Source organism: Gorilla gorilla, chromosome 8, assembly GCF_029281585.2.
Source record: "Gorilla gorilla gorilla isolate KB3781 chromosome 8, NHGRI_mGorGor1-v2.1_pri, whole genome shotgun sequence".
In the NCBI taxonomy this organism is placed as follows: domain Eukaryota; kingdom Metazoa; phylum Chordata; class Mammalia; order Primates; family Hominidae; genus Gorilla; species Gorilla gorilla.
The window spans coordinates 23,861,621-23,888,131 of NC_073232.2; the positions used below are offsets into that span (position 1 = coordinate 23,861,621).

The window sequence follows — 26,511 nt, forward strand, 5'->3', positions numbered from 1 at the left end:
TTTCTGGAAGTGAGAGCTTGACAGGACTTGCGGCCTTTCTCTCATCAGTGGGGAGGCAGAAGAAACGATAATCATGAACTCCGTTGCCACTAGTCCCGCGTTTAAATGTCAAATGACTTGTTAGGAAAAGCCAAAGGGAATACTACTACTTCATTTGTAGAAATGGGAAGAAAGGGGCCCAGCGCGGTGGCTTACGCCTGTAATCCCAGCACTTTGGGAAGCCGAGGCAGGCGGATCACATGAGGTTAGGAGTTCTAGACCAGCCTGGCCAACATGGTGAAACCACGCCTCTACTAAAAATACTAAAAATTAGCCGGGCACGCCTGTAATCCCAGCTGCTCAGGAGGCTGAGGCATGAGAATGGCTTGAACCCGGGAGGCGGAAGTTGCAGTGAGCCGAGATCTGGCACTGCAGTCTGCACTCCAGCCTGGGCCACAGAGCAAGACTCCGTGTCCAAAAAACAAAAAAGAAATGGTAATGGTAATGGTAAGAAAGAAGAGAGGTAGGAAAGGTAACGTAATAATAGCCTTCGTTTTGTGTGTAGAAAGGTTGTTATTACTTTTGATTCAATTGTTGACTTTGCAGAGCAGGCTGAAAACATGAGGCAGTTCTTCATGGAATTATAGGCTTTCTATGAAAACGAGGAAATTAAATGGTAATTAAATTTGCAAGTTTAAAATATTGAGAGAGCAGTTTTTCTTTCCACAGAGATGGCAAAGTAACTCTGGTGCACAAATGCACACATGTCTGAATACGTCTAATGAGACTATGTATTTCGTGTTTTTTTCTCTAGGATGGCCGGGCTGGTGTGGTTGCAAATGATGCCGGTGACCGAGTTACTCCAGCTGTTGTTGCTTACTCAGAAAATGAAGAGGTACTAGTCCCCCCATTTTTGCACTTCTGAAATAATTTAAAATTACATACTTTGTAATATATATAAATATATATATTTTTTTCAGATTGTTGGATTGGCAGCAAAACAAAGTAGAATAAGAAATATTTCAAATACAGTAATGAAAGTAAAGCAGATCCTGGGCAGAAGGTATGGAATCAAATGATACTTTTAAATATGGTAATAGGAACATGTTCATAAATTCTAAGCATAATGTGAAATGAAACTAGAAAAAGCATAGTTTGTTTCTTCATTGCTTTTTATGACTGAGTCATTACAGAGAGTACCCCCAGTAGGCAGTGTCTTTTGATTCTTAGTGTTGGATCTTCTCTGATATGGGATTCACTCAGATGTTAGTTTCTTGCTGACAGGTCAGTTTGGTAATTTGCGTCAGAGGTGGTAATTTGGATTGTTCACATTTTTAGATTTTTTTTAACTGAGAGGATTTCAAAGATTTTGTGGGAATTGGAAGACTTATTGACAATGTGGTTGAATTTTGCTGAATCTATTACAATTTTTCATAATTTATGTAGACACTATTGATTTTCTTCCTCAGGATCTTTTGTGACACTTTCTGGGAACGAACTTTTCCACTTGACTTACAAATTTAATCATTAGAGTAACAGCTAAATTAATGTCTTATGTAAGAATCAGATTAATCATCTGTTGTAAGTTTAATTAGAAGATTAAAACAGGCTTGCTTCCCCAGACTTCTGTCTCCTCAAATTATAGATTGCTATAATAATTAGGGGTTTTCATTTTCACTACTGTAGTAATACTTGATAGAGTGTTTTTAAATTTTCAAAGTGCTTTCACATCTATTATTTTATTTAATCCTCTCAACATCCTTGTAAAATTGGCAACGCAAATACTATCGTTCCCCATTTATAGATGAGAAAATCAAGGTACAAAGAAATTGTGGCATTATCCTAGGGGGTAAACTGGGTAAGACTGCAGATGCGGTCTCCTCACCCTCGGCCCCAGGTTCTTTTCTTTCAACTTTGTTTAGTGAGAATTTAAGTAAAAATGTCCTGGTGTTGATTTAGAATTGGATATTATAGATTAAATTTATGCAGGTATCTCTTACCTGTTTATCTTATTTTCTGTCTCTTACCTGTGTTCAATTAAATTGAACTTGATATTAATCTTAGGATACTTATGCACTAAGCCAAAAACTATAGTTGTTTGGAGAGAATTCAATATTTGGTGACAATAAATACATCCCCATATCCTTTTACCTATTGACAAAACTTAGTACCGAGCATATTAAATATAAGTTGGTGTCAAATATTTTCAGATCATAAAGTCTAGAAAAAAGAATCGTAGATGGGTCTTGAAGCCCGAATCACTGAGCAGCCAACAATATGATTTTTTTAATTAAACTTTTTATTTAGAGAGAATTGCAGTTTCCCATGCTGCTGTGTAAGAAATAATACAGAGACATCGAACACATTGCTGGATTCACCACCTCTCCCCGTGGTTATATCTTGCAAAATGATAGTACGGTGTCACAACCAAGATGCTCACATCGATATAGTCCAGATACAGAACATTTCCATAGGTCTCTCCCCTGGTAGCCAACAATATGTTACTGTTTGTTTTATGCTGCTGTTTGAGGGCAGATGGTTAGAGTAATTATGTGGCTTTCTTCTGCCATATTGTGCAAAAAAAATTTGTATTAGCAGAGCAACTTAAACTCACTTTTCTGGCCCACACTGACAGTCAGATGGGTAACACAGAGCTACAGCGTGCTGTGATTAGTGAAGACTGAGGATCTTTCAGATTGCTATACGGTGGTCATGCTTGGACTCCTTTAGCGTTAGCTGCCTCGTGGTCCAGGTGATTTTCCCTCCCAGCCCATCTACTCACCAGACAAGGGTGATTTTTACAGATCCATTGTTGTACCAACTCTCAGCCATGAAAGCATTTGGCCTTTTTGTTACCAAGCCATTAGGTTCTTGGTGCAGTGTCTACCCTGGGTGAACTCCCAAAGTTGGGCTGTCTCAGTCTTGGCCTCATGCCTGTTTATGACGTACTCACAGGTAGCACCACTTAACTTGCTGCCAAAATTATCCTTACACCCTTCCTGTAACTCTCATTCCCCTGTGGCCTTCCAGCCAGAAATGCGGTCCTTGGACCTGGCTTCTCAGCAATTATCCCTGAGAGGGAAGATCCTGGAGATATCCTGAGAGCACACAGAGCTTCCCCACACCTTCAGACTTGCACCTTGCTGTCCAGAAGCTGCCTAGCTCTCCTTTCCAACCCACAATGGCCAGTGCCAATAGCAGTGCGGGCATCCGGTGGTCCAGACAGGAGACACGAACTCTTCTCTCCATACTAGGCGAGGCAGAGTATATTCAGCGCCTCCAGACTGTGCATCACAATGCAGATGTCTATCAGGCTGTGTCTAAGCGAATGCAGCAGGAGGGCTTCCGCCGCACCGAACGTCAGTGCCGCTCCAAGTTTAAAGTTCTGAAGGCATTATATTTAAAGGCCTATGTTGCCCATGCCACAAGTATGGGTGAGCCACCACACTGTCCATTTTATGATACGTTGGATCAGCTTCTCCGAAATCAGATAGTGACTGACCCAGACAACTTAATGGAGGATGCTGCTTGGGCCAAGCACTGTGATCAGAACTTAGTGGCCTCTGACGCCCCAGGGGAAGAGGGAACCGGCATTCTAAAATCAAAAAGGACTCAGGCAGCTGATCATCAGCCTATCTTGAAAACAGTTAAGGAATCAGATGAGGATTGTCAGCTAAAAATCAGTGACCGGATACGAGAAACCAGTGACCTTGAGGACTCCTGGGATGAATCCTCGGGTGCAGGTAACTCCCAAGCATGTGAAGGAGTCGGGTCCCAGAGTCATGTGGCTCTAAATGTTTAGCTGTGTCCGTTTGGATAGTGTCCTCTTCAGCATAGTTCCTGTTTCTGCCTCATTCTGCCCCACGCACCTTTTTAAAAACCTAATAGTAAGCTAAAGGGTTCCAGGTTTTCAAAAGCTATGCCCCTGGCGACATAAGGTATTAGAACTCTTTAAACCTAGAAGTGCTCTCTAGAACCAAACTAGTTCTGGCATTATTAATACTGGGTAGTCAGGAAATTGTAGGTCTAGAGTGGGTTGGATAGCTATGTACAAAGGGGTTCAGGAAGGCAAGGGAGAAGTTTTAGAGGTGAAATTAAACAGGTCACAATTGTCCAGATTAAGGAAATGGATTCTTCCCAGTCCCTGGTGGAAAGAGGCTTTCCAGGAACAACCATAGTTTTATAATTTGTCTCAGCTCTGCTGCTGGCTCCAAGCATTCCCTTAGCAGGAATGTTCTCTTTGCAACATTGTTGCTTTGTTTTTCAGGGTGCTCTCAAGGGACCCCCAGCTACAGCAGCTCCCACAGCCTTTTCAGAGTTGCAGTTGCTCCCTGTCAGAGCAGCCCCATGGCCAGACTGGGTGTGTCCGGGGAGCCCAGTCCCTGCACCAGCACCAGCCGCAGCACTCCTGGAGTAGCCTCCACACCGCAGACTCCAGTCTCCTCTTCGAGAGCTGGTTTTGTTTCTGGTGGGGATAGGCCCTTGACCAGTGAGCCCCCTCCAAGGTGGGCAAGGCGAAGAAGGCGGTCAGTGGCCAGGACTATCGCAGCCGAGTTGGCAGAAAACAGGCGATTGGCACGAGAACTCTCAAAGCGGGAGGAAGAAAAACTGGACAGGCTGATTGCTATTGGTGAGGAGGCCAGTGCTCAGCAAGATACTGCCAACGAGCTCCGCAGGGATGCTGTCATCGCAGTCAGACGTTTGGCAACAGCAGTGGAAGAGGCAACTGGTGCTTTTCAGCTAGGCCTTGAAAAATTGCTTCAGAGGTTGATTTCAAATACCAAAAGCTAGGAACCAATTACAAAAGGCTCTGTTTCCTAAACTGGTAGAAGTCTAGTTCCCAAACCTGCCTTCTGAATCCCTGGCTCCTTTTCTGTGTCCTCAGAAAAAAACATGGATGAACCATTTATATCCAGATAGTACGAAAATAATTGCTAGTTCATTTTCCCAAGATTCTCCACCAAATGGAAGACCTTTCAGAAATGCCAGGGGTGGCCTAATAGAAAACGATGGAGCCACGTTCTAGACAGCTGGTTCATCCTAGCTTTGTCACAGATGTGAAGCAGTTTACCTCCCTCCAGTGGTTTCCTCATCCGTAAAATGGGGATCAATAATAACTCCTGCCCTGCCTACCTCACAGGGTTGTTGTGAGGATCACATGGTTCATAGATGTGAAAGGGTTTAAAAGTTTAAAAAGCACTATACACATTTAAGTTATTAATTCATATGGCCTTGGCTGAGGTAAGGCAGATTAGTTTACAAGATACAGAAGTATGGATATATACTGTGACTTCATTGCTTGAATCTTTCCTTTGCTGGTCTAACTTGACTGCTTCATGGAGTTTGAAATCTTAATTTTTAAAATCCCTGTGTGGCTCATTAGACGACTATAAGCACAACCTGTATTTGTACCTTAATCTCTTACATTTCCACTGCTGTGTATCTGACATATCTACTAGTAAGCACTGTTTTGTCAAACCGTCTTTCTCTCCTTCATTTTACTGGTTCTTAGTCTCCTATCAATATAAGGAAATAAGTGCCAGGGAGCCGCCATTGTGTGTTATGGTTTATATCGATAATCTTCAATATAAAATACTGGCCATTTTATAAAATATTAAATATATGTAAATTCTTTGCATTTCATATTATTTGGGTCCCTTTATATGCCTAAATTACATCTTTAAGTTTCGGTTGCCATTGGAACATTGTGGAAACAATTCAGATTATATCAGTTTCCAATCTGCTTTTTAGCTGATTTCATTCTTTTCTGTTATTTTTTTGTCTAGTATGTTATACAGGGCAAGCCCTAGAAACGTTTCCTTTTGAGGAGCTTTCCAAGATTCCTTTTCCTCAGATGTTGTAGACAGAAGTTTATGTAGTTAATGGCATCTGGTGGAAGAGAACAGCTTTGTTTCCTCTTTAACTTTGGGAACAGTAGAGGATGGTGTGGATAAAGATTGCCTGCAATAGATGACTCCTTTTAAGCACTAGCCGTGAACAGATGAGCCTCCTCCACACCCCAGACACACACTGTGGGAGAGATGAAGGTGATAAGCCACACTTCCAATTTACTCTAGAAGGGAAGACATTACTCTCTGTCATTAAACTAACTTAAAGCTTTTAGTGATTTACTCAGTACTTTTAGGAATACAAATAGGAATCTTTAGGATTTAAAAAGTTTTCCAATAATCTAGAAGTTGGAAAAATAACAAAGAGTGGGCATGTTGGGGGAGGTTTTATTTTCTATCTTGCAGGCTCGAGTGCTTAGCTAAATGCTGGAAATGCACGTAGGTGGAGAAATGGTCAGAGCAGCAGTGGGAGCGTACCCAGAACCATGAGTAGACGGCAAGCGAGCTGCTCTGCCAAGGCAGGGGTGGAGGTGTGAGGCGGTGGTGTGGTAGAATATGCTGGAATCTAGTTAGAATTCCTGGATTCGAATCCTGTCACAGTTTGTTTCATCAGACAAATCACTTGCCCTTTTCTATTATTATTTTTTTTATTTTTTTGAGAAAAAGTCTCACTGTTTTGCCCAGGCTGGGGTGCAGTGGCGCAATCTTGGTTCACTGCAACCTCAGCCTTCCGAGTAGCCGGGATTACAGGTGCATGCCAACATGCCCAACTCATTTTTGTATTTTTAGTAGAGACGGTGTTTCACCATGTTGGCCAGGCTAGTCTTGAACTCCTGACCTCAGGTGATCTACCTGCCTCGGCCTCCCAAAGTGCTGAGATTACAGGCGTGAACCACCGTGCCCAGCCAATTCATGCCTCAATTTCTTTATCTCCGGATTGAGGGATTTGTATTAGATTTTTTTTTTCCTAGTACCTTCCAGCTCTAAAAAAATTTGAAATAGCATAATAAAAGACAAAATGAAAATGAAATTTTAATTGTAATATTTTCTGTCACAGCAGCATATGTATATTTGAAATACTGGTGACAATTTTAAGGTAGCATTCTGTGGTATTAATATTTATTAATATGCTCATGAACTTCTAAGCGCCACACCAGACATACAGACTCTTTACTTTAAAAGAGCATATATTTAAGGCATTGAAATGGATACAGCCATATTCATTCTCAATTGTCTTAGGCTGTTATATGGAAAGATATGTGTCAATTATAGGTAGGTAGGTAGGTAGGTAGATTTTCTGGAAACAGAAGTACTTGACGGAGAGTTAGGCCTGTATTCTATAAATCTATTAATGGTAGCAAAGTGCGTAAGACGGATTTTTTTTGAGATGAAAGGAGTGCTGAAGAAGAGCATTGGAATTAATATTTGGATGTAGTATTGTGAAATTCAATGGGTAAAGTAACCCTAATGTGGGAATAAAAGTCAAGGGAAAGGTCTTGAATAAGTACACAGAAAAATAGGCTAAAAATATTAAGGGGAGGGAAATTGGAATACAGGGAGACAGTGTGCAAGAAAGCAAGCCAGGAATCTGCCTATGTGGTAGACCCAACCATTACTACTTGAACCCCCTTAGAAAAGCTTTTCCAGCATTCCATAACTCAGGTTCCTCATTTATAAAGCGGGAAACTCATAATTGTCCTACCTACCTCACAGGGGTGTTGTGAGGATCAAAGGAACAGATGAATGTGTGAGCACTTTCAGACGTGTAAGGCACTGTCATGTAACAAGTAGGGGAAAGACTCTGGAGCACATTAGTGCTGGTGTGTGCCAAGCCCGTGGGCTGCTGACCGTAAGGGATATTCAAGTAGGAGGAGGAAGAGAAGATGGCATTGCTAATAAAGGTTGTGATACACAACCATAGGATTAACTGCCTCCTCAAGTCCATCATGTAAATAAGGTGCTATGTATACCAACTTCTCACCACGTTTGTTTTTCTGTTCAGTAATCCTGGTGTGGACAAATAAAGTTTTCACTTGTATGTAGTTGTGGGTCAGTCCACTACTTTGTGATGATGTCTGTGGTCCTTTGTTGCCTCCATTCTCTGCTTTGCTTTCTCCTCTGCTAAGGGTCTTGCATGTCTGCGGCCCTCGGAGCTATATGTGCTTTCTGTCTTCAGAGGAGAGCGGCCCTCTTTATAAAGCAGTTGAGAAATAATTTTCCATTTCTAAGAGTTCTGTAAATTCTGTAAAATATCCTTCCTGGCAAATTCTCTTGTCTGGGTGGTAGACAACCTACGCATAACAGTATAAATTGTTCTGGTTGACTTAAATTCTAAAGAAAACAGAACTAGTAAGTGTCATGCTGAAATTCTAATATTGGTGCAAAACCCGCTATGAGCACACTTTATCTATTTTTCCTACTCTTAAAGTGTTTGGGATATAGTTAATATTAAATACCGAGTTTAGGAAAAGGAAGAAGCAAAGAGTTTAATGGAAAGAATAAACTTTGTATTGAAGTTCTGAATGCCAGCCAGTTATGCCATTGATTAGCTGTGTGACTTTGGGCAAGCTACTTATCTCTTGTCCTATTGATATTTTAGGTGACAGAGAAGGAAGTATGAGGAACCTGGAAGTATTCCAGAGTTCTAAGCCAAATTAGTCCATTTTAAACCCCGTTTGTCTGCCTCTTAACAAGGTCTCCAGATGCTCTGTAACCCTTCAGCAATTAGCCACTATTAATTTTCAACTTCTCTTATTAAACAAATAGAATAGTCACAGCTCCTTGGAAGAAGGGTTTAATGAAAGGATACTAGTCTATTTTATCTTAATTTCTAGATGACATTAAGCCAAGAATCAGAGATTTCTATCCCTGCTCAAGGGACAGAAGAACTGTGATCATTTACAAGATGAGTGGGAGGCAGCCTGCTAAAGTATGAATAATAGTAGCGTGATAGAGAAGACCTGGGCTCACGTACTGACTCTGCCCCTTGTTAGCTTATAAGTTATTGTCCCTCTCTGAAGCTCTTTATCTCTAAAATAATACCTGCCAAACACACCCCACTTAGGTGTTGTGAGGATAACATGAGATAATGTACGTGAAAACATTTTGTAGTCTGCATAAGTTGCTTATATCTGTATATATATGCATATGCATAGTACTCTGCACCTTTCTATAAACAACATTCATAGGTTTGCTCAACCTTTTGGTTTCTGGAGTTGGTGTGTGTTCAGAAACCAAGCAATGAAGATGGTCTTAGCTAGTTTGGTTTGCCTTTAGTTTGCAACTTTCTCATCTCAGTGGTTGGGTCTTCAGGATCATAGGTGTGAAACTGTGATACAAAATCATGGATATTATGAAAAGTCACCTCAAAATATATAGCACCTATTAATAGCACAGCCAGAACAAGAAAGCTATTTATTTTAAAATGCAAAGATCAGTACTTTAGTAGAATTACTATAACCCTTGTAAATACTCCATTTCTATCTTCTGTAATATTTGAAGACTTTTAGTATTAAGCAGCTTAATAACTTTGTTAATATTTTAGTATTTGTTCAGTGATATTGTGAAATACAGTCTTCTCTAAACTTTATATATCTACAATACTGATTTTAATACTTAGCTATCTTTATCTTTCTTTATGGACAGCTCCAATGATCCACAAGCTCAGAAATACATCGCGGAAAGTAAATGTTTAGTGAGTATGGTTCTGTTATTGCTTCCCTGTTACACAGAGTAATTACCAAGGTCATAACATGGAATGTTGATTTGAAACTTTGCATTTTTATTAAAAATTATTTATTTAGCATAATTATAATTTATTTTATAGGTCATTGAAAAAAATGGGAAATTACGATATGAAATAGATACTGGAGAAGAAACAAAATTTGTTAACCCAGAAGATGTCGCCAGACTGATATTTAGTAAAATGAAAGGTATTTAGCAAAAGATAGTTACCTTTAATGATCTTTTGAAAGTTGACCTTAAAAAAAAAGTTAGAGGTATTTTTAGATCTTGGGAGAAGCAGAGTGATTGAACAGATAAGTAAGAACATATAAACTGTCGAACCTGGTTGGGGCACTAACTGGGTATGTGCCCATGGTTAAATGACTTGCCTTACCTGACTGTGATTTCCCTGTAAGTCATATAAATGAATTAGGCCAAATAAGAGTTTTCCAAACATAGTTAGTGGCCGAGTAAGCTTGGTGAATAGTGGCACTTCAAGATTGACAGTATACTGTCAACAATAATTTAGGCAGACTAAGTAGGTCTGATTTTATCAGCAGTTCAGACAGAGGCTCTGAGCTGAGCGGTATTCTGTCGAACAATTTGGGAAATTCTGGAATAGATTGTTTATAAGGCTTCCTTCAGCCCTGTAATGACGTTAAGAACTTGGGGGATGGAAGGCAGACTTTAAATGTAGAGAACTAACATTATGACATTGTGTCTTCACACGGATGCGTTAGGAGCTTATTCTCCATGGAGTCAGTCTAATTTAGAAGATGGTTGATACTGAAGCCTAAGAGCCAGGCTGTTTGGAAAGCTAATTCTGTGTCCAAATATATCACCAAAACCACAAGAAGTACTGCATGATTTCAGAGTGCAGAGAAGAAAATTGACACGGGGGGGGGGGGGGGGGGGGGGGCAAGCAAGTGTATTGGGAAATATGTTAAGTGAGATCTTTGTCATAAATTAATAAACCTCAGAAAGTATCACTTGTCATTTTCTTCTGTCATCAGAATTTTATATTTTTTAATATGCAGAAACGGCACATTCTGTATTGGGCTCAGATGCAAATGATGTAGTTATTACTGTCCCGTTTGATTTTGGAGAAAAGCAAAAAAATGCTCTTGGGTAAGTATATGGGGTTTATCTTACTGGCTTAATTAAAGGAAATACAAAATCACTATATAGTAAAAGGTAACATTGTATTTTAAAGTACCTTAGGCGATAAAATTGTATTTGTAAATAATTTAGTAAGGTAATGATCATTTTTATATGTATATATTTGATGAAATGCCAAGAGGCCAGGTGTGGTGGTTCACGCCTGTAATCCCAACACTTTGGGACACTGAGGGGGAGGTGGACCACCTGAGGTCAGGAGTTCGAGACCTGCCTAGCCAATATGGCCAAACCCTGTCTCTATTAAAATACAAAAATTAGCTGGACATGGTGGTGGCTCCTATAATCCCAGCTATTCGGGAGGCTGAGGCATAAGAATCGCCTGAACCCAGGAAGTGGAGGTTGCAGTGAGCCAAAGTCGCGCCACTCCACTCCAGATTGTGTGACAGCGAGACTTCGTCTCAAAAAAAAAAAAGCCAAGAGAACATAAAATTAAACATGGTGTACCTTCAGCTGTTTCGATCGGAAACATTTTAAATTACCAGGTTAAATTGACATTTATGAATCTCTTTGCCTTAATTTTGTGTAATTAAGGTTTATGTGGGAATTACATGTGCAGTTTTAGAAAATATTTGTGCTTATTTCTTCACCTTAGATCTTAACATCTAAACAGAAAAGTTATAGTTTTTACAGGTCATTATGCAAATGTATTGGTGTGCTTTTATGCCTTTGCTATGCAGGATAGAGTTTCACACAAGGTTCTGGGCATTGAAGTTGCCTCTGAGGCAGAGAATTGCCTTATGTACTTTTAAAAACTGAACACTAGATTAAAGAAATTGGAAATTTTCAAGTGTTCTATAAATTTGTCTTTCTGCAGTTTTTGCATAGGCATTTTTTTCATTCAGTAAATGTGTATTGATTACTGTTTAAGCCACACTGTATTGAAGATTGAGTAAATAGAGATAAATAAGACATGGTTTCTGATGTCACAGAATTAACAAGATAATTACGTTAAAGTGTGGCAAGTACTTTGAATGGGGAAGTTCTGGATAGCATGAAGACAGGACACCTGTCCTAGACTCCTCAGAGCCCCAAAAGACTCTCATCTTTTGAACTTTTTTTTTTTAAACATGGACATTTTTGAGAGCTTTATTTCTCTTATTCAGTACATGTGCTTTTTGCTTTCTTTGTGAAGAATATGGGCTCTGAACATTACAATTTTAAACATAAAGTGATCTCTTATAGTCATTCATTTCTTGTTTTCTATATTCTTGCTTCTAAAGATCATTATACTTCATGTTCTACTTATGAAATTTTAGTAGCTTTTGTATAAAATCTTTAGCAGAGCATTTCTAAAAATGTAGAATTGAACATGTGATAAATTAAATTCATTGAAAGCAAATTGTTCACAGAGAAGCAGCTAGAGCTGCTGGATTTAATGTTTTGCGATTAATTCACGAACCGTCTGCAGCTCTTCTTGCTTATGGAATTGGACAAGACTCCCCTACTGGAAAAAGGTAAAGATCATATTTGCGGTTTTAGGTTTTTTGAGTGCAGAAAACATTTTAGATTATAGAGATTATATCAGTAAAGATTATTATGTAATGCAGTGGTTCCAAACCTTTCTGGATGGAAAAACAGACTCTTGCCTAGAGTTTTTCAAATAGTTGAGAAAGATGTCCTAGGAAAGCACAGAAAGAATGTAATGGGAGAGAAGGTTGAGCTTTTATGCCCTTGTCGTATTGCCCTCATTTTGTCCCTTTTTTGAGGGAAGATTTGAAAATTTGAGGCCTGGCCAGTTTCCAACTCAAGCTACGACACTGCTGATTTTTCTACCAATTCCAGTTATTAGACATGTTTGCAGATAATAGGTACTGTTATATACATTTGACAGGGCAGGAGATGGATTTAGCATGAGGTTTTGAGACTTCTTTTAATGGTGAAATACTAGAACATACTTATCCCTAATATAGCTGTCAATATGTCTTAATAGAATGGATAGTCGTTCAACTTTAGAGAAGTTAATTCAGATGCAGTGTTAATTTTATGTAATTGTTTCACCTCATTATTCGTATCTCCTAGTTAAGCAAAGAAATATGTGTACATCATGAGGAAATTATTTTTAGATAAATCTAAGAATATCAAATTATGAGTTTTAATACATGGGGAGTCGGGAATTAGCTCCTAATTTTGCATATGTAATATATCTACAGAACATGCAATTGCATAGTAACTTGCATAATATTAACACATAGAATTTCTATGTTCAGTTCTCTTAAAATTCACTATAATCACAAATCTCTTGATTTACTTTGAGAAGTTCGTGTTTTGAACTCCTTACCCAGAAGGATACAGTTGTATCCACATGACTGAGGAAAAAAGAACTTTGATTTGGTTGCAGAACATCTCAGATCTAGGCTTGTTTTGTCAATAAGTGACTATAGACAACTTAGTTATTCACCTGAGATTTTCTATTTCCTCATTTGTAAATTAAAGGGATTAAACTAAGTGACTTCTAATATCCAACTTAGTTTTAAAATGTTATTCCCTGATAACTTGCTTTATCTTCTCTTGAAGCAATATTTTGGTGTTTAAGCTTGGAGGAACATCCTTATCTCTCAGCGTCATGGAAGTTAACAGTGGAATATATCGGGTTCTTTCAACAAACACTGATGATAACATCGGTGGTGCACATTTCACAGAAACCTTAGCACAGTATCTAGCTTCTGAGTTCCAGAGGTGAGTGTTAATGGCCTGAATAATACCTTCTGATTGAGGTTTTCCTTCACATATTTTAATTTTTTTTCCTAATTTATTTTAAGTTATCCTGCTGCAAAGGAGGATGTGGTTTTTTCATTGCTTGGAAACTGGATATTTTCATATCTAGAGTTATGTCCTGTCCAGGCAATTCAAAGAAGCAGAGGCCAGGCTGCCTAGTGCAGTGTGCTTGGATTTTTCACTTAGTGTAAAGAGACCGTCAGATACTGAACTGCATGAACTTAGATTTTAATTCTTCACGTAGTGCTCTTCTGTCTGGATAAAGGAGTATATAGGCACTGAGGCTTCATTGCCTTGTGAACAGTTTTTAAAAGTTTGGCTCTGGTGAAGATTGCATTACGTTATCTTCATATTCCAGTGAGTTATTGTCTTACGGAATATTTATCTTAATTACTCATCTGCTGCTAGGAATATTTCAGTCTTGTTACTGGATATAATTACTCTAAAATTCTAACCCTTTTGGATGTTACAAAAGTCAGATATGTAAAGGTTATACTTGGGGTACTGCTGCTCTAAAAAAAAAAAAAAAAGTGTAATTGAAATGGTATTTTAGCCAGTTTGACTAACCTAATTGGTTGAAGAAGTCTTGAAAAAGTCATAATGTCTCACTTGTTTGATAAAGACCTATACTGCTTTTTGTTAGAAAGATGTTGTTTAAATGAAGTCATTGATCACTACTTAGTAAGTAGTTTTAAACATGAACTCATATTGGAGATAGTGGAATGTAATTTTACATATTTTGTTGTATGTGTCAAATTTTTTTGAAGAAACACTTGTAGGTTGTTTTTTCTTTTTAATGCTTGACAAATAATTTTATGCCATTAAACAGTGATTGTGCTGTGATTATAAAGGGTAAAATAGGAGACTTTGACGCTGTTACATAAATCTCCTTATCTCCTTTAACCTGTGTCTCACCTGGAAAAGGGTGATATCTACTCTACTTTCTTCAGAGTACAGCCTATTATTACAATTATATAATGCAGCAGTTCATGGTTACATAATGTAGCAATTCAGAGTATTAAGGAAATTGGTAATTCATTTTTCTTGAGGTGACCCCTTTAATTGCACAGAGTGTTTTAGGAAAGTTTAGAGGGATTAGAAGAGAAATACTAAAATCTGGAATAAAATATTGTTTCGCTAATTTATTTTATTTATTTATTTATTTTGAGACAGAGTTTTGCTCTTGTCGCCCAGGTTGGAGTGCAGTGGTGCAATCTCGGCTCACTGCAATCTCCACCTCCCAGGTTCAAGCGATTCTTCTGCCTCAGCCTCCCAAGTAGCTGGGATTACAGGCATGCACCACCACACCCAGCTAATTTTGTATTTTTAGTAGAGATGGGGTTTCACCATGTTGGCCCTGGTTGATCTTGAACTCCTGACCTCAGGTGATCTACCCATCTCAGCCTCCCAAAGTTGGGATTACACGCGTGAGCCACCGCACCCGGCCTGATTCACTAATTTATTATTGTTTTAATAAGGATTATCCAGATCTTAGTTACAATATTGTAAATGGCCCAGTAATTTTAAACCCCAAAGGCTGTGTTTTTAATTTAGATCCTTCAAACATGATGTGAGAGGAAATGCGCGAGCCATGATGAAATTAACGAACAGTGCTGAAGTAGCGAAACATTCTTTGTCAACCTTGGGAAGTGCCAACTGTTTTCTTGACTCATTATATGAAGGTCAAGATTTTGATTGCAATGTGTCCAGGTAAAACTGAAGTTCAAAAAACTTTTTAAAAAAATTCCAAGAACATGTTTGTTTAGGTATAATTTTCTTACTTTGGATTTTTTGTTTGTTTGTTTGAGATTTATCAACCATCTATAATGTCTTCACTTTTGGGGTCCAGTTTTTGTCAGACTAAATAGCTGTTACCAGAGTAATTACATAAGTTGTGATTGCTTGCCCTGTTATTTTATGGCTACAATTAGGAGTGTGCGAAGGCATCCTAGAACCTTCAACCTAGATCCTACAAGTGATAAAGTACAAAGGGAGGACGTGCTGCAGTCTTTGTGTTGCATATTTGCTAATAATAATGATACGGCCTATTCAAACCTCTCAACAACATAATAGGTGACTTTGAAGCATAGTGAAAATTTCCAAGACTGCAGTATATATTTTTTTAGGATTCTAGTGACTGTATTTGGTTAAATTCTCTTTTCATCTGTTTAGTTTAGCTTCTTCACTTTCCCCGGGCCTTCATGAAGACTCTAGATCTGCACTGCCCAATAAAAGAGCCACTAGCCACCTGTGGCTGCTTAAATTTAACTTAATTAGGATAACATTAAAAATGCAGTTCCTCAGTAGCACTAGCTGCAGTTCAAATGTTAAGTAGTCATGTGGCTAGTGACTGGTAGAAAGTCCTGTTGGACAGCTGTGCTCCAGATCTTTGAAGAAAGAGTTCAGCCTACAACTCAAAAGATAGAAAAGGCATTGCATTGAATTAGAATCTCTTTTTGGACAGAGTATGTGTATTTTTCTAGTTCCAGAATTCCTTAGGGTTAAGTTTGTCCAAGTCCTCGGTATATATTTGCTTTATTAATCAGTAATTAAGAAGGAAATGAAATTTATAATTTTTCATTAGGGAAATTTTGCCTTTGTCACAAAGATTTCAACCATAAAAGTATGCTTTAATATCTATAAGGTTTATAGATATTAATAGATAACATTATTTTTTAAGCCACTCATCTGCATTTAAGAAGTTCTGTATGAAGATTAGGGAGTACATTTTTCATGACCATAAATTTTTCTTAAAACTTTGTTATCTGCCAGCATTCAATTTCTCAGGGAGTACGGAGAGGCTAAACTTATGTACAACATGGTCTCAAACTGTCAAGGAAAATTATTAGAAATAATGTTTAAAACTTTAACATATAAAAATGGCAGAAACTTTCAAATGATGGTTTGATTAGGGTCAGTAGGTTTGTTGTTGGGAATGCTATATGGGTATGTGTTTTTAGATTTGTTATTTTTTGGAAGCTTATAAGTAGACCATAAGCAAGATGGGCTTTCACTTGAATTTGATATTATCTTCATATATATGTAGGTGAATGACCTAGACCCTCCTGTCTCCATGATATTGCATCACTCTTACTTAATACCTTATTCTTATGGTAAACCTGTCATTCAGAGAACTATCATATTAAATTTTGGCATTACTCTTCGCAAGAAAAAGAAAAGTGATATTTGTTTGATTGTACTGAGCCCCGTTTTGTCTTTCTCTTGTCCCTGTGTCTGTGTGTTTCTGTGTGTGTGTATGTGTGTACAGAGCAAGATTTGAACTTCTTTGTTCTCCACTTTTTAATAAGTGTATAGAAGCAATCAGAGGACTCTTAGATCAAAGTGGATTTACAGCAGATGATATCAACAAGGTAATGCTTTTACATTTTTCTTAATTATTTTAGGTGTAGTTTCAGACTTGGAATTTAGGAAATAGCTCTGGGTACTGAAAGAATATTTTAATGCATTTAAGAATTTTCTTAGATTGTGTTAATGAATAAGGAAAAATTGATGAAATTTTGATTAATGGCTCTGGTGAACTCATTTGTATATATTCAGTTTCCTAGCAAAACAGAATAATTCCTTTCCAGTATATTTTTTATCTGTAAGCATAGACAGAAAGGTATTTGAATACTTGCTATGTGCCAGGCACTTTTTCCAAGAGTTTTACACATATTAACTTGTTGAATACTCACAATAACTCTGAGGTAGGCACTATTATTTATCCCCAAGGTAAGCACTATTATTTATCCTAGTTTTGTAAGTGAAGGCACCAAGGTACAGAGATTAAGTAGCTTCCTGAAGATCACACGGTAAGTAGTAGAGCCAAGATTTAACCCAGTATTGTTCCTGTGTCTACTCATAACTAGTATACCAGGCTGCTTCCCGTTCCTTGCTTAGGAACATATTTTTAGACTTTCAAAAAAATTCAAATGTTTAGTATTTTCTTTTTTTTTCCCCAAAATTATTTCTCTTCATTGAACATACTCTTTTTATACATTTAAAATGAGCCAGGTGCGGTGGCTCAAGCCTGTAATGCCAACACTTTGGGAGGCCAAGGAGGGAGGACTGCTTGAGCCCAGGAGTTCAAGACTAGCCTTGGCAACATAGTGAGACCCTGTCTCTACAAAAAAAAAAATTAGCGGGGTGTGATGATGTGCGTCTGTGGTCTCAGCTTCTTGGGAGGCTGAGGTGAGAAGATCACTTGGGCCCAGGGGGTCAGGGCTGCAGTGAGCCGTGATTCGTACCACTGCACTCCAGCCTGGGGACAGAGCAAGACCCCATCTCAAAAATAAAATAAAAATAAAATGTACATGATTTTTAAAATTTTCATTATTGAAGTAGTAAGTATTCATGTAAGAAAATTCAAAATACCAAAAGGCAGCTGTATTTCTAACTTGTATAATTTGTATGCATAGGTTTGTTTGCTAGCTATAGTTTTGTGAGTTTTTTAAATAACAGTTCTAATTCTGTATGTACAGTTTTAAATTTTGCCTAATTTATATAATATAACCAATTTCCCCCCATATTACTATAGTCTTTTTAAACATAATTTGAAATAGATTGCTAATGTCCTAAAAAGGAAACGCACTGTCAGTTTTTCACTGTGGTCCTGTTGTAGACACATAGGTTGGGTTTTTTCCTCCCCTGTAAGAGAATGATGCCTGTCTTTATACAGAGACGTTTATCATATTTAGGATTTTTCCTTAGAGTAGATTGCCAAAGTAAAATACTAGGTCAAGAATAAAAATAGTTTAAGACTATTTTTACCTCAAGTTACTTTGCAAAAGAATTGAATTAACTAATATTCCCATCAGCAATATATAAAAGTATACATTTTACTATAGCCTTGTCGACACTGAGTTATAGCATTTAAAGATAAATTTCCAATTGACTGTTGAAAAAAGATCTTTTCACTTTATATTTCATTGGTTACTAGAGGATTTTTTTAAATGTTTATTTAATTTTGTTTCTCCTTGTGTGTAAATTTTTATCTCACATTATTTGCCCATTTAATCATTTAAATCTTTTTTTTAAACTTGTGCAAATATTTTACATAATCGGAATATTAGCTATCATGCACAGCAGTCTTCCTTTGAGGCATTTACTTCGCTGTTTAGTTCTGGTCCTGCTAGGGAGGAGGGTGTTTGACTTACTCTTGATCTTTGACTCTGTTTCCTCCAGCTGCTTTGCTTGGATGTATGGCAAATATGAAATATACTTTTCTTTTAACTTGTCTATACTTTGACAGTTTTATGTTTTTAGTTTTTTTGATGTCTGCTATGTTGTGACAAATTTTTTTTGCAGTTTAGTTCAATAAGTATATATTTTGTTTTTTTTTAACACTTACAGTGTGGCAGGCATTTTGCTAGGTGTTTGAAGGCTGGGAGGTGGATTGTGAAGAATGAGGCATGTCGTATGATGGTAGTAAAACAGTGGTGGAAGGTGCATGGGCTTGGAGACAGACCCACCTAAACATGAAGCCTCATGGTTCTAATAGTTCTAGACTGGGCAAAATGCTTCATTTCCTGAGACTTACTTTTCTCTTGTTATGAAAGTGATAATACTTACCTTACAAGTAAGTATTGTAAGTATAACTTACTCTATAGGGTTGCTACAAGGGTTAAATGAAATGTCTGTGGCACAGCCTGTTGCATATCGTGACAAATAAGCATCAGTTCCCTTTCTTAACCAACCGGTCATGAAGCCCCCTCATTTCATTATCTCTCATAGTCCAATTCTCAGTTGCTTGAGTTGAGGCGGAATAGTTTTAGGTTTGAAATTTTTGTTAGAGATTCCCTCTCGAGATGTTTCTAAGACACAGGCTTTTGAGAACTTAATAATATGAAATTGTCTTCTTAGTGTATTGACCTTGGTACAGTAAGAAAATACCCTCAACTCTCAGCGGTTTTCTGCAACACCTAGGTTACAGGTGGGCAGCTGCAGGTGGCTGCACGTCCACTGCTGGGGCTCTTTTCCACTTCCTGTTCTAGGACCCAGGCCACAGGAGCAGCTGCCTGGGCCTTCAGTTAGATAGGTGCATGTCAGTGCATTCACATTCGGTGTCACAGTGGGTATGACAGAGGGGCAGAGAGATATACCCCACCTACCAAGTTGTGGGAGTGAGTGGGATGGGTAATCCTCTTACGGGGAACGGGGAGTGAATGATAGGGATTTACATGTATTAAAACATTTAATCCTCACACAAGCTCCAGGAAGTAGGTGCTTCTATCTTCATTTTCAGATGAGGAAACTAAGAGGTTTCCAGAGAGGTGAAGTAATTTGTCCTGCAGTCATGAGGCTGGCTCTTACATGATGAGGCAAGGACCAGAACTCAGGCTGCCTGTCTCCATCACCCGTGCTCTTCATGCTTGTGACCGTTGCCTTCTCATTTTAGTACCTGGGGTTCTAGTATGAGGAGAGTTTGGCTTTTTTTGGAAGAAATTCTCTCATCTCTTGCTTGAGGGGGACAGGTTTCTGGCCTGAGAGCAGAGAGCTTCAGGGTTCCTACTCTTGAATGTGCAGACTTTTCCCTTCTTCCCCCTTGTTTTCAGCACCATGCCCCACCCTGGTTCGTGCTGTATCTTTGTACTATCACTATGTGTTGACGACCTCCCTCCCTGATGTGCGAGAAGGTGCAGGTGGCCACCTGTTTAGGTGAGGGAGAAGCTGGAGGTGGGGGCAGGTGCAGCCACTCCACACATGTGCTTTCCAGCCCTTGTGTTTTCACTTCTGTGCTTCACCCTCGCTTTCTGTGGTGTTTGGTACCTGGAATCCTATGCATCAGACCACCCTGCCTCTTTTTGGCTATCTCAAACTTCATCTGATTTACCTCTTTCCAGCTTCCAAAATTTGTTGAAATCTCAAACTCAAGATTTCTCTTCCATTTATTTTGCCTTTCTATCTTTACCTTCTGAAATCCCTTTGTTGTCAGCTTAGTGGGCTTTTGTGAAAGGGAGCTTAGATAAATGAATATGGTTAATCCCTGTGTTTTAGCCAAGTTCCTGGGTTCTGTAGCTGCAATTTTAATAGCTCCATAGTATTTCATTGCATTGATGTACCATCCTTCGTAACACCCATTCTGTATATTGGATGTGTATGTTGTACAACAGTCTTTGTAACTTGGTGGATGTCCTCAATTTCCTTAGGATAAAATTCAGGAGTAAATCGTAGATTTTAAGACTTTTAGTATTTGTTATCAAATTGCTCACCAAAAAGCAACTTACTTTCTGAGTAGATGTAAACCTTAATTGTTAACATTGCAATTTTAAAGTTCTCTTTGTTTACAGTTCTTTTTTCAGAGAGCTTTAGAATTATTTTTTTCAACTTACATAAAGTCTCATTTTTTGACACAGTTGCATTAAGTCTATAAATAACTTGGGATGATGTAATAACTTATAGTATTTAGTTTCCTAATCACAAAGTTGGTATCTGTTCAAATCTTCTTTAATACTTCCTTGTTTTCTTAATATTTACTGTTAAATTATTGCTGAGTGCTATGGGATTATTGCTCTTGTGAATGAGATAATACTTTAGTTTTCTTATTTGTTTTTGCTGATAAACGAGACACCTGGTGATTTTGCTTATTTATCTTACATTTTGTCACTTTGTAAACTCTTTGGATTACTGATTTTTAATGGAGTCTTCTGAATTTCCTAGGCATACATTCAAACTTATTTACTGATTAACCCACAAATAATTATTGAGCACACCTATTCTACGCTAGGCAGATTCTAGACACCTGGGATACAGTAGTAGCTATGGCAAAGTCTTTGCCTTCATAGAACGAACAATATAGTGAGGATATACAGGTAATATGAAACAGATAAAATAATGCCCAATTGTGATAAATCTTATGAAGAAAATTAAGCAGGATAAGGGCCTAGCTAGTGACAGAGGGTGATTTTTCAGGTCAGAGTCCCTTCTGAGGAAGTGGCTTTTGATCAGGGTCCTGAATGAAGTGAAGTGATAGAACAAGCCATGTGAATATCTACCAGTGTCCCAGGCAGAGGAACAGCAGGTAAGAGTGTGAGTGGTGCCTGAGGAGCAGCAGGGAGGGTAACACGGGCCGAACTGAGTGAGCCAGGGAGACGGTGGACAGAGGTGAGCTTGGCAAGGAAACTAGGGCCCAGATCCCCAGAAGGAGTGCTCAAGCCTCAGTGTGAAGAGTTCACTGCAGATCGATGTAGGGGTCTGGATTTGGGGAGAGGGGTCTGGGCTGGAGACAGGTTTGTCCACACATGTACTCTTTAAAGCCATGAAACTGGACAGGTGTACCCACGGGGGAAGCAGAGCCGCAATACAGAACAGATCCCAGGATGGGATCTTGGGACAGTTGCAAGCTAGAAGGGCATCTGGCATAGGGGATTCCGGACCAGCCAGTGAGAAGGAAGAGAACCAGAAAGACAGGCAAAAACATGTCCTTAAGGAAGGGAGAGAGCAGCTGCCCTGTGATGCCAGAGGTATAGTAGGGTGAGGCTTAACCTCCTTGAGGATTGACCCTTGGACTTGGCAATGTGGAATGGCTTGTCAGAGCAATTGTAGGGGAGCTGTGGAGATAAATGCCTTACTGGAGCAGGTTTAATATTGAATGGATGGTGAGGTGTTGGAGACAAGTATAGACAACTCTCAAGTTGTGTTACAAGGGCAATAGGAAAATGGGGTGGTTGAGGGTGCTGGGAGAAGATGTATCTGTAAGTGGGGAGACATTTCTCTAAGATGTGTCCCTTTTGTTTGAGACTCTGTCCAAAAAAAAATGTAAGTTCTGATCATAGCAATCAAATATAAAACAAACAGAAGCCCAGGCTGGAATGCTGTGGCTCAATGTTACATCACTGCAACCCCTGTCTCCCAGGCTCAAGCGACCCTCCCGCCTCAGCCTCCTGAGTAGCTGGGACTACAGGTGTGTGCCTTTTTGTATTTTTTGTAGAGATGGGGTCTCTGTATGTTGTCTAGGCTGGTCTCGAACTCCTGGGCTCAAGCAGTCCACCCATCTCAGCCTCCCAAAGTGCTAGGATTACAGGCATGAGCCACTGTGCCTGGCCAGAACTTAAATATTTCTGTGAATGCTGGATTCCTTCTTTTGTTCCTTTTATTAGGGGAATACTGTGAGACTTTTACCAACAAACATTGATTACTGGTAATTGGTTTGAAATAGATTTTATCAGCCAGTCTCGGTAGCTCACGCCTGTAACCCCAGCACATTGGGAGGCCAAGGTGGGCGGATCACAAGGTCAAGAGATCTAGACCATCATGGCCAACATGGTGAAACACCGTCTCTACTAAAACTACACAAATTAGCTGGGCGTGATGGTGCGCGCCTGTAGTCCCAGCTACTTGGGAGGCTGAGGCAAGAGAATCGCTTGAACCCGGGAGGTGGAGGTTGCAGTGAGGCGAGATCACGCCATTGCACTCCAGCCTGGCAACAGAGTGAGACTCCGTCTCAAAAAAAAAAAGAAATAGATTTTTTTTTTTTTTTTGAGACAGTCTAGCTGTGTCACGCAGGTTGGAGTGCAGTGGCACGATCTCGGCTCACTGTAAGCTCTGCCTGCTGTGTTCACGCCATTCTCCTGCCTCAGCCTCCCCAGTAGCTGGGACTAACAGGTGCCTGCCACCACACCCGGCTAATTTTTTTGTATTTTTAGTAGAGATGGGGTTTCACCATGTTAGCCAGCATGGTCTCAATCTCCTGACCTCGTGATCCGCCTGCCTCGGCCTCCCAAAGTGCTGGGATGACAGGCATGAGCCACAGCACCCAGCCCCAAGAAATAGATTTTATCATATTGAGAAAGCTCTTTCTTTTCTTTTGACACGATCTCAGCTCACTGCAAGCTCCGCCTCCCAGGTTCACGCTATTCTCCTGCCTCAGCCTCCCGAGTAGCTGGGACGACAGGCGCCCGCCACCACACCTGGCTAATTTTTTTGTATTTTTAGTAGAGACAGGGTTTCACTGTGTTATCCAGGGTGGTCTCAATCTCCTGACCTTGTGATCCGCCCACCTCGGCCTCCCAAAGTACTGGGATTGCAGGCGTGAGCCACTGTGCCCAGCCTTCTTTCTTTTCTTTCTTTCTTTCTTGACAGTTTCTCACTCTGTCATCTGTCATCCAGGCTGGAGTGTAGTGGCACAATCATGGCTCAATGCAGCCTCGAACTCCCAGGCTCAGGTGATCCTCCTACCTCAGCCTCCCAAGTAGCTGGGACCACAGGCACATGCCACCACACCCACCTGGATAATTTTTGTATTTTTTGTGAAGATGGAGTTTCACCATGTCGCCCAGGCTAGTCTTGAACTCCTAGGCTCAAGAGATCCGCCCACCTCAGCCTCCCAAAGTGCTGGGATTACAGGTGTGAGCCACTGCGCTTGGCCTTTTCTATTTTTAAAGGAGTTTTAATATGAAGTGGGTGTTGTATTTTTACATATGTATTTTTGGACACCAGTGAGATGATCTTATGGCGTTGTTTATATGTATCTTAAAGCTATATAATGAATTAATAATTTCCTAATATGGAACTATCATTGTATACCTGGGATATAACTTACTTGGTTATGAGGAGGTATTCTTTTTTTCTGCATTAATTTATAATTTTTATATTATTTATGCTAACTGAGCATGAAAGATTAGATGGACCATTTCAGACTTCTCTACCTGACCTATGTCGTCTGAACAAACTGACCCCTTTTAACATAAACACTGAAAAGGGGAGCAGTCCTAGTTTTTGCTGGCATTGGTCTAAAGGAGTGCCTTAGCTACTTGGCTCCAACTCATCCTCTCATCTCTGGATGAGGAGCTGTCAGTGGCCTCTTCAGGACCACTGATTATCAGTAGGTCCCAAGTCGTCTCTATGGGGAATCAGAGGCATATGATTATCAGGCATCATCTGAACAAGGTGTCTATCATAAACTGAGTGTAACAATCCTGTCCCCTAACCCAGGCTTAGTCCTTTTCTAATGTTTCCTCTCCCCACCTCCCTTCTTCTTGTGTCCACAGAGCATGACTTGCTCTTAATAACCTCTTCTAAGGTTGTGACATTATAAGCAGAGGCAGCTGTGTCTGCTGCTTCTCCCCACCCTCTTCTTTTTTGCCTTCTCTGCCTCTCTCACTCTTACCCTCTTTAACAACTCCTGAGATGCACTCAAAGAAATAGGGAGTTTAATCCATTTTGACTCAGGTGCTTGAACTTACTTAGAAGGCCTTAGAGATGAGACATCTCAGGAAGTAATTAAGGTTAATTGGAGTTACAGGGGTGGGCCCTGATCTGATAGAATTATTGTTGTCATGAGAAGAAAGCTGGCTCTTAACCACCCTCCCTCTCCCTCCCACCAAAATGTTCCAAAAAAGAGGTTGTGTAAGGACACAGTGAGATGGTGGCCACCTACAAGCCACGAAAAGAGACCTCAGAATGGCCTGTGTTGCTGGCACCTTAATCTTGGATTTCCCAAAAAAAAGTTGGCTGGGTATGGTGACACACCCCTGTAGTCCCAGCTTCTCGGGAGACTGAAGCAGGAGGATCACTGGAGCATCGCTGGAGCCCAGGAATTTGAGGCTGCAGTGAGCTATGACTGTACCACTGCAACTCCAGCCCGGGTGACAGGGCAAGACTCTGTCTCCGGAAAAAAAAAAAAAAAAGTCAATATTTTCCAAGGCTGGTTTTTTTTTTTTTGGTTTTCTTTGTTTTTTGCATAGCACCACTTACTTTTTTTTTTATTTTTATATATATTTTTATTATACTTTAAGTTCTAGGGTACATGTGCACAATGTGCAGGTTTGTTACATATGTATACATGTGCCATGTTGGTGTGCTCCACCCATTAACTCATCATTTACATTAGGCATATCTCCTAATGCTATCCCTCCCCCCTACCCCCACCCCACAACAGGCCCCGGTGTGTGATGTTCCCCTTCCTGTGTCCAAGTGTTCTCATTGTTCAGTTCCCACCTATGAGTGAGAACATGCGGTGTTTGGTTTTTTGTCCTTGCAATAGTTTGCTGAGAATGATGGTTTCCAGCTTCGTCCTACAAAGGACATGAACTCGTTATTTTTATGGCTGCATAGTATTCCATGGTGTGTATGTGCCATATTTTCTTAATCCAGTCTATCATTGTCAGACATTTGGGTTGGTTCCAAGTCTTTGCTGTTGTGAATAGTACCGCAATGAACATATGTGTGCATGTGTCTTTATGGCAGCATGACTTATAATCCTTTGGGTATATACCCAGTAATGGGATGGCTGGGTCAAATGGTATTTCTAGTTCTAGATCCCTGAGGAATCACCACACTGTCTTCCACAATGGTTGAACTAGTTTACAGTCCCACCAACAGTGTAAAAGTGTTCCTATTTCTCCACATCCTCTCTAGCACCTGTTGTTTCCTGACTTTTTAATGATCGCCATTCTAACTGGTGTGAGATGGTATCTCCTTGTGGTTTTGATTTGCATTTCTCTGATGGCCAGTGATGGTGAGCATTTTTTCATGTGTCTTTTGGCTGCATAAATGTCTTCTTTTGAGAAGTGTCTGTTCATATCCTTTGCCCACTTGTTGATGGGGTTGTTTGTTTTTTTCTTGTAAATTTGTTTGAGTTCTTTGTAGATTGTGGATATTAGCCCTTTGTCAGATGAGTAGATTGCAAAAATTTTCTCCCATTCTGTAGGTTGCCTGTTCACTCTGATGGTAGTTTCTTTTGCTGTGCAGAAGCTCTTTAGTTTAATTAGATCCCATTTGTCAATTTTGACTTTTGTTGCCATTGCTTTTGGTGTTTTAGACATGAAGTCCTTGCCCATGCCTATGTCCTGAATGGTATTGCCTAGGTTTTCTTCTAGGGTTTTTATGGTTTTAGGTCTAACATTTAAGTCTTTAATCCATCTTGAATTAACTTTTGTATAAGGTGTAAGGAAGAGATCCAGTTTCAGCTTTCTACCTATGGCTAGCCAAGTTTTCCCAGCACCATTTGTTAAATAGGGAATCCTTTCCCCATTTCTTGTTTTTGTCAGGTTTGTCAAAGATCAGATAGTTGTAGATGTGTGGTATTATTTCTGAGGGCTCTGTTCTGTTCCATTGGTCTGTATAT

At 39.6% G+C, this 26,511-nt stretch overlaps 2 protein-coding genes across 3 annotated transcripts in view; both read left to right on the plus strand.

Annotated features, from left to right (window-relative positions):
- HSPA14 (heat shock protein family A (Hsp70) member 14) overlaps positions 1–26,511 on the plus strand; it is a 33,536-nt gene that overhangs the window by 956 nt on the left and 6,069 nt on the right. The window contains exons 2-10 of the mRNA XM_004049076.4: positions 794–874; positions 960–1,042; positions 9,474–9,522; positions 9,655–9,760; positions 10,589–10,679; positions 12,080–12,184; positions 13,245–13,406; positions 15,000–15,155; positions 16,714–16,816. Coding sequence (XP_004049124.1) covers positions 794–874; positions 960–1,042; positions 9,474–9,522; positions 9,655–9,760; positions 10,589–10,679; positions 12,080–12,184; positions 13,245–13,406; positions 15,000–15,155; positions 16,714–16,816 — 936 coding nt within the window. The remainder of the gene's footprint in view (positions 1–793; positions 875–959; positions 1,043–9,473; positions 9,523–9,654; positions 9,761–10,588; positions 10,680–12,079; positions 12,185–13,244; positions 13,407–14,999; positions 15,156–16,713; positions 16,817–26,511) is intronic.
- Positions 963–7,870, plus strand: MSANTD7 (Myb/SANT DNA binding domain containing 7). 2 transcript variants are annotated; one of them, XM_019035304.4, is made up of 2 exons: positions 963–1,042; positions 4,247–7,870. In XM_019035304.4, the coding sequence occupies exon 2, from the start codon at positions 4,327–4,329 to the stop codon at positions 4,768–4,770; it is 444 nt and encodes a 147-aa protein (XP_018890849.2). In that variant the 5' UTR covers positions 963–1,042; positions 4,247–4,326; the 3' UTR covers positions 4,771–7,870. The 2 variants fall into 2 exon arrangements, with proteins under 2 accessions (XP_018890849.2, XP_055209745.1); XM_055353770.2 differs by lacking the exon at positions 963–1,042 and adding an exon at positions 3,008–3,722.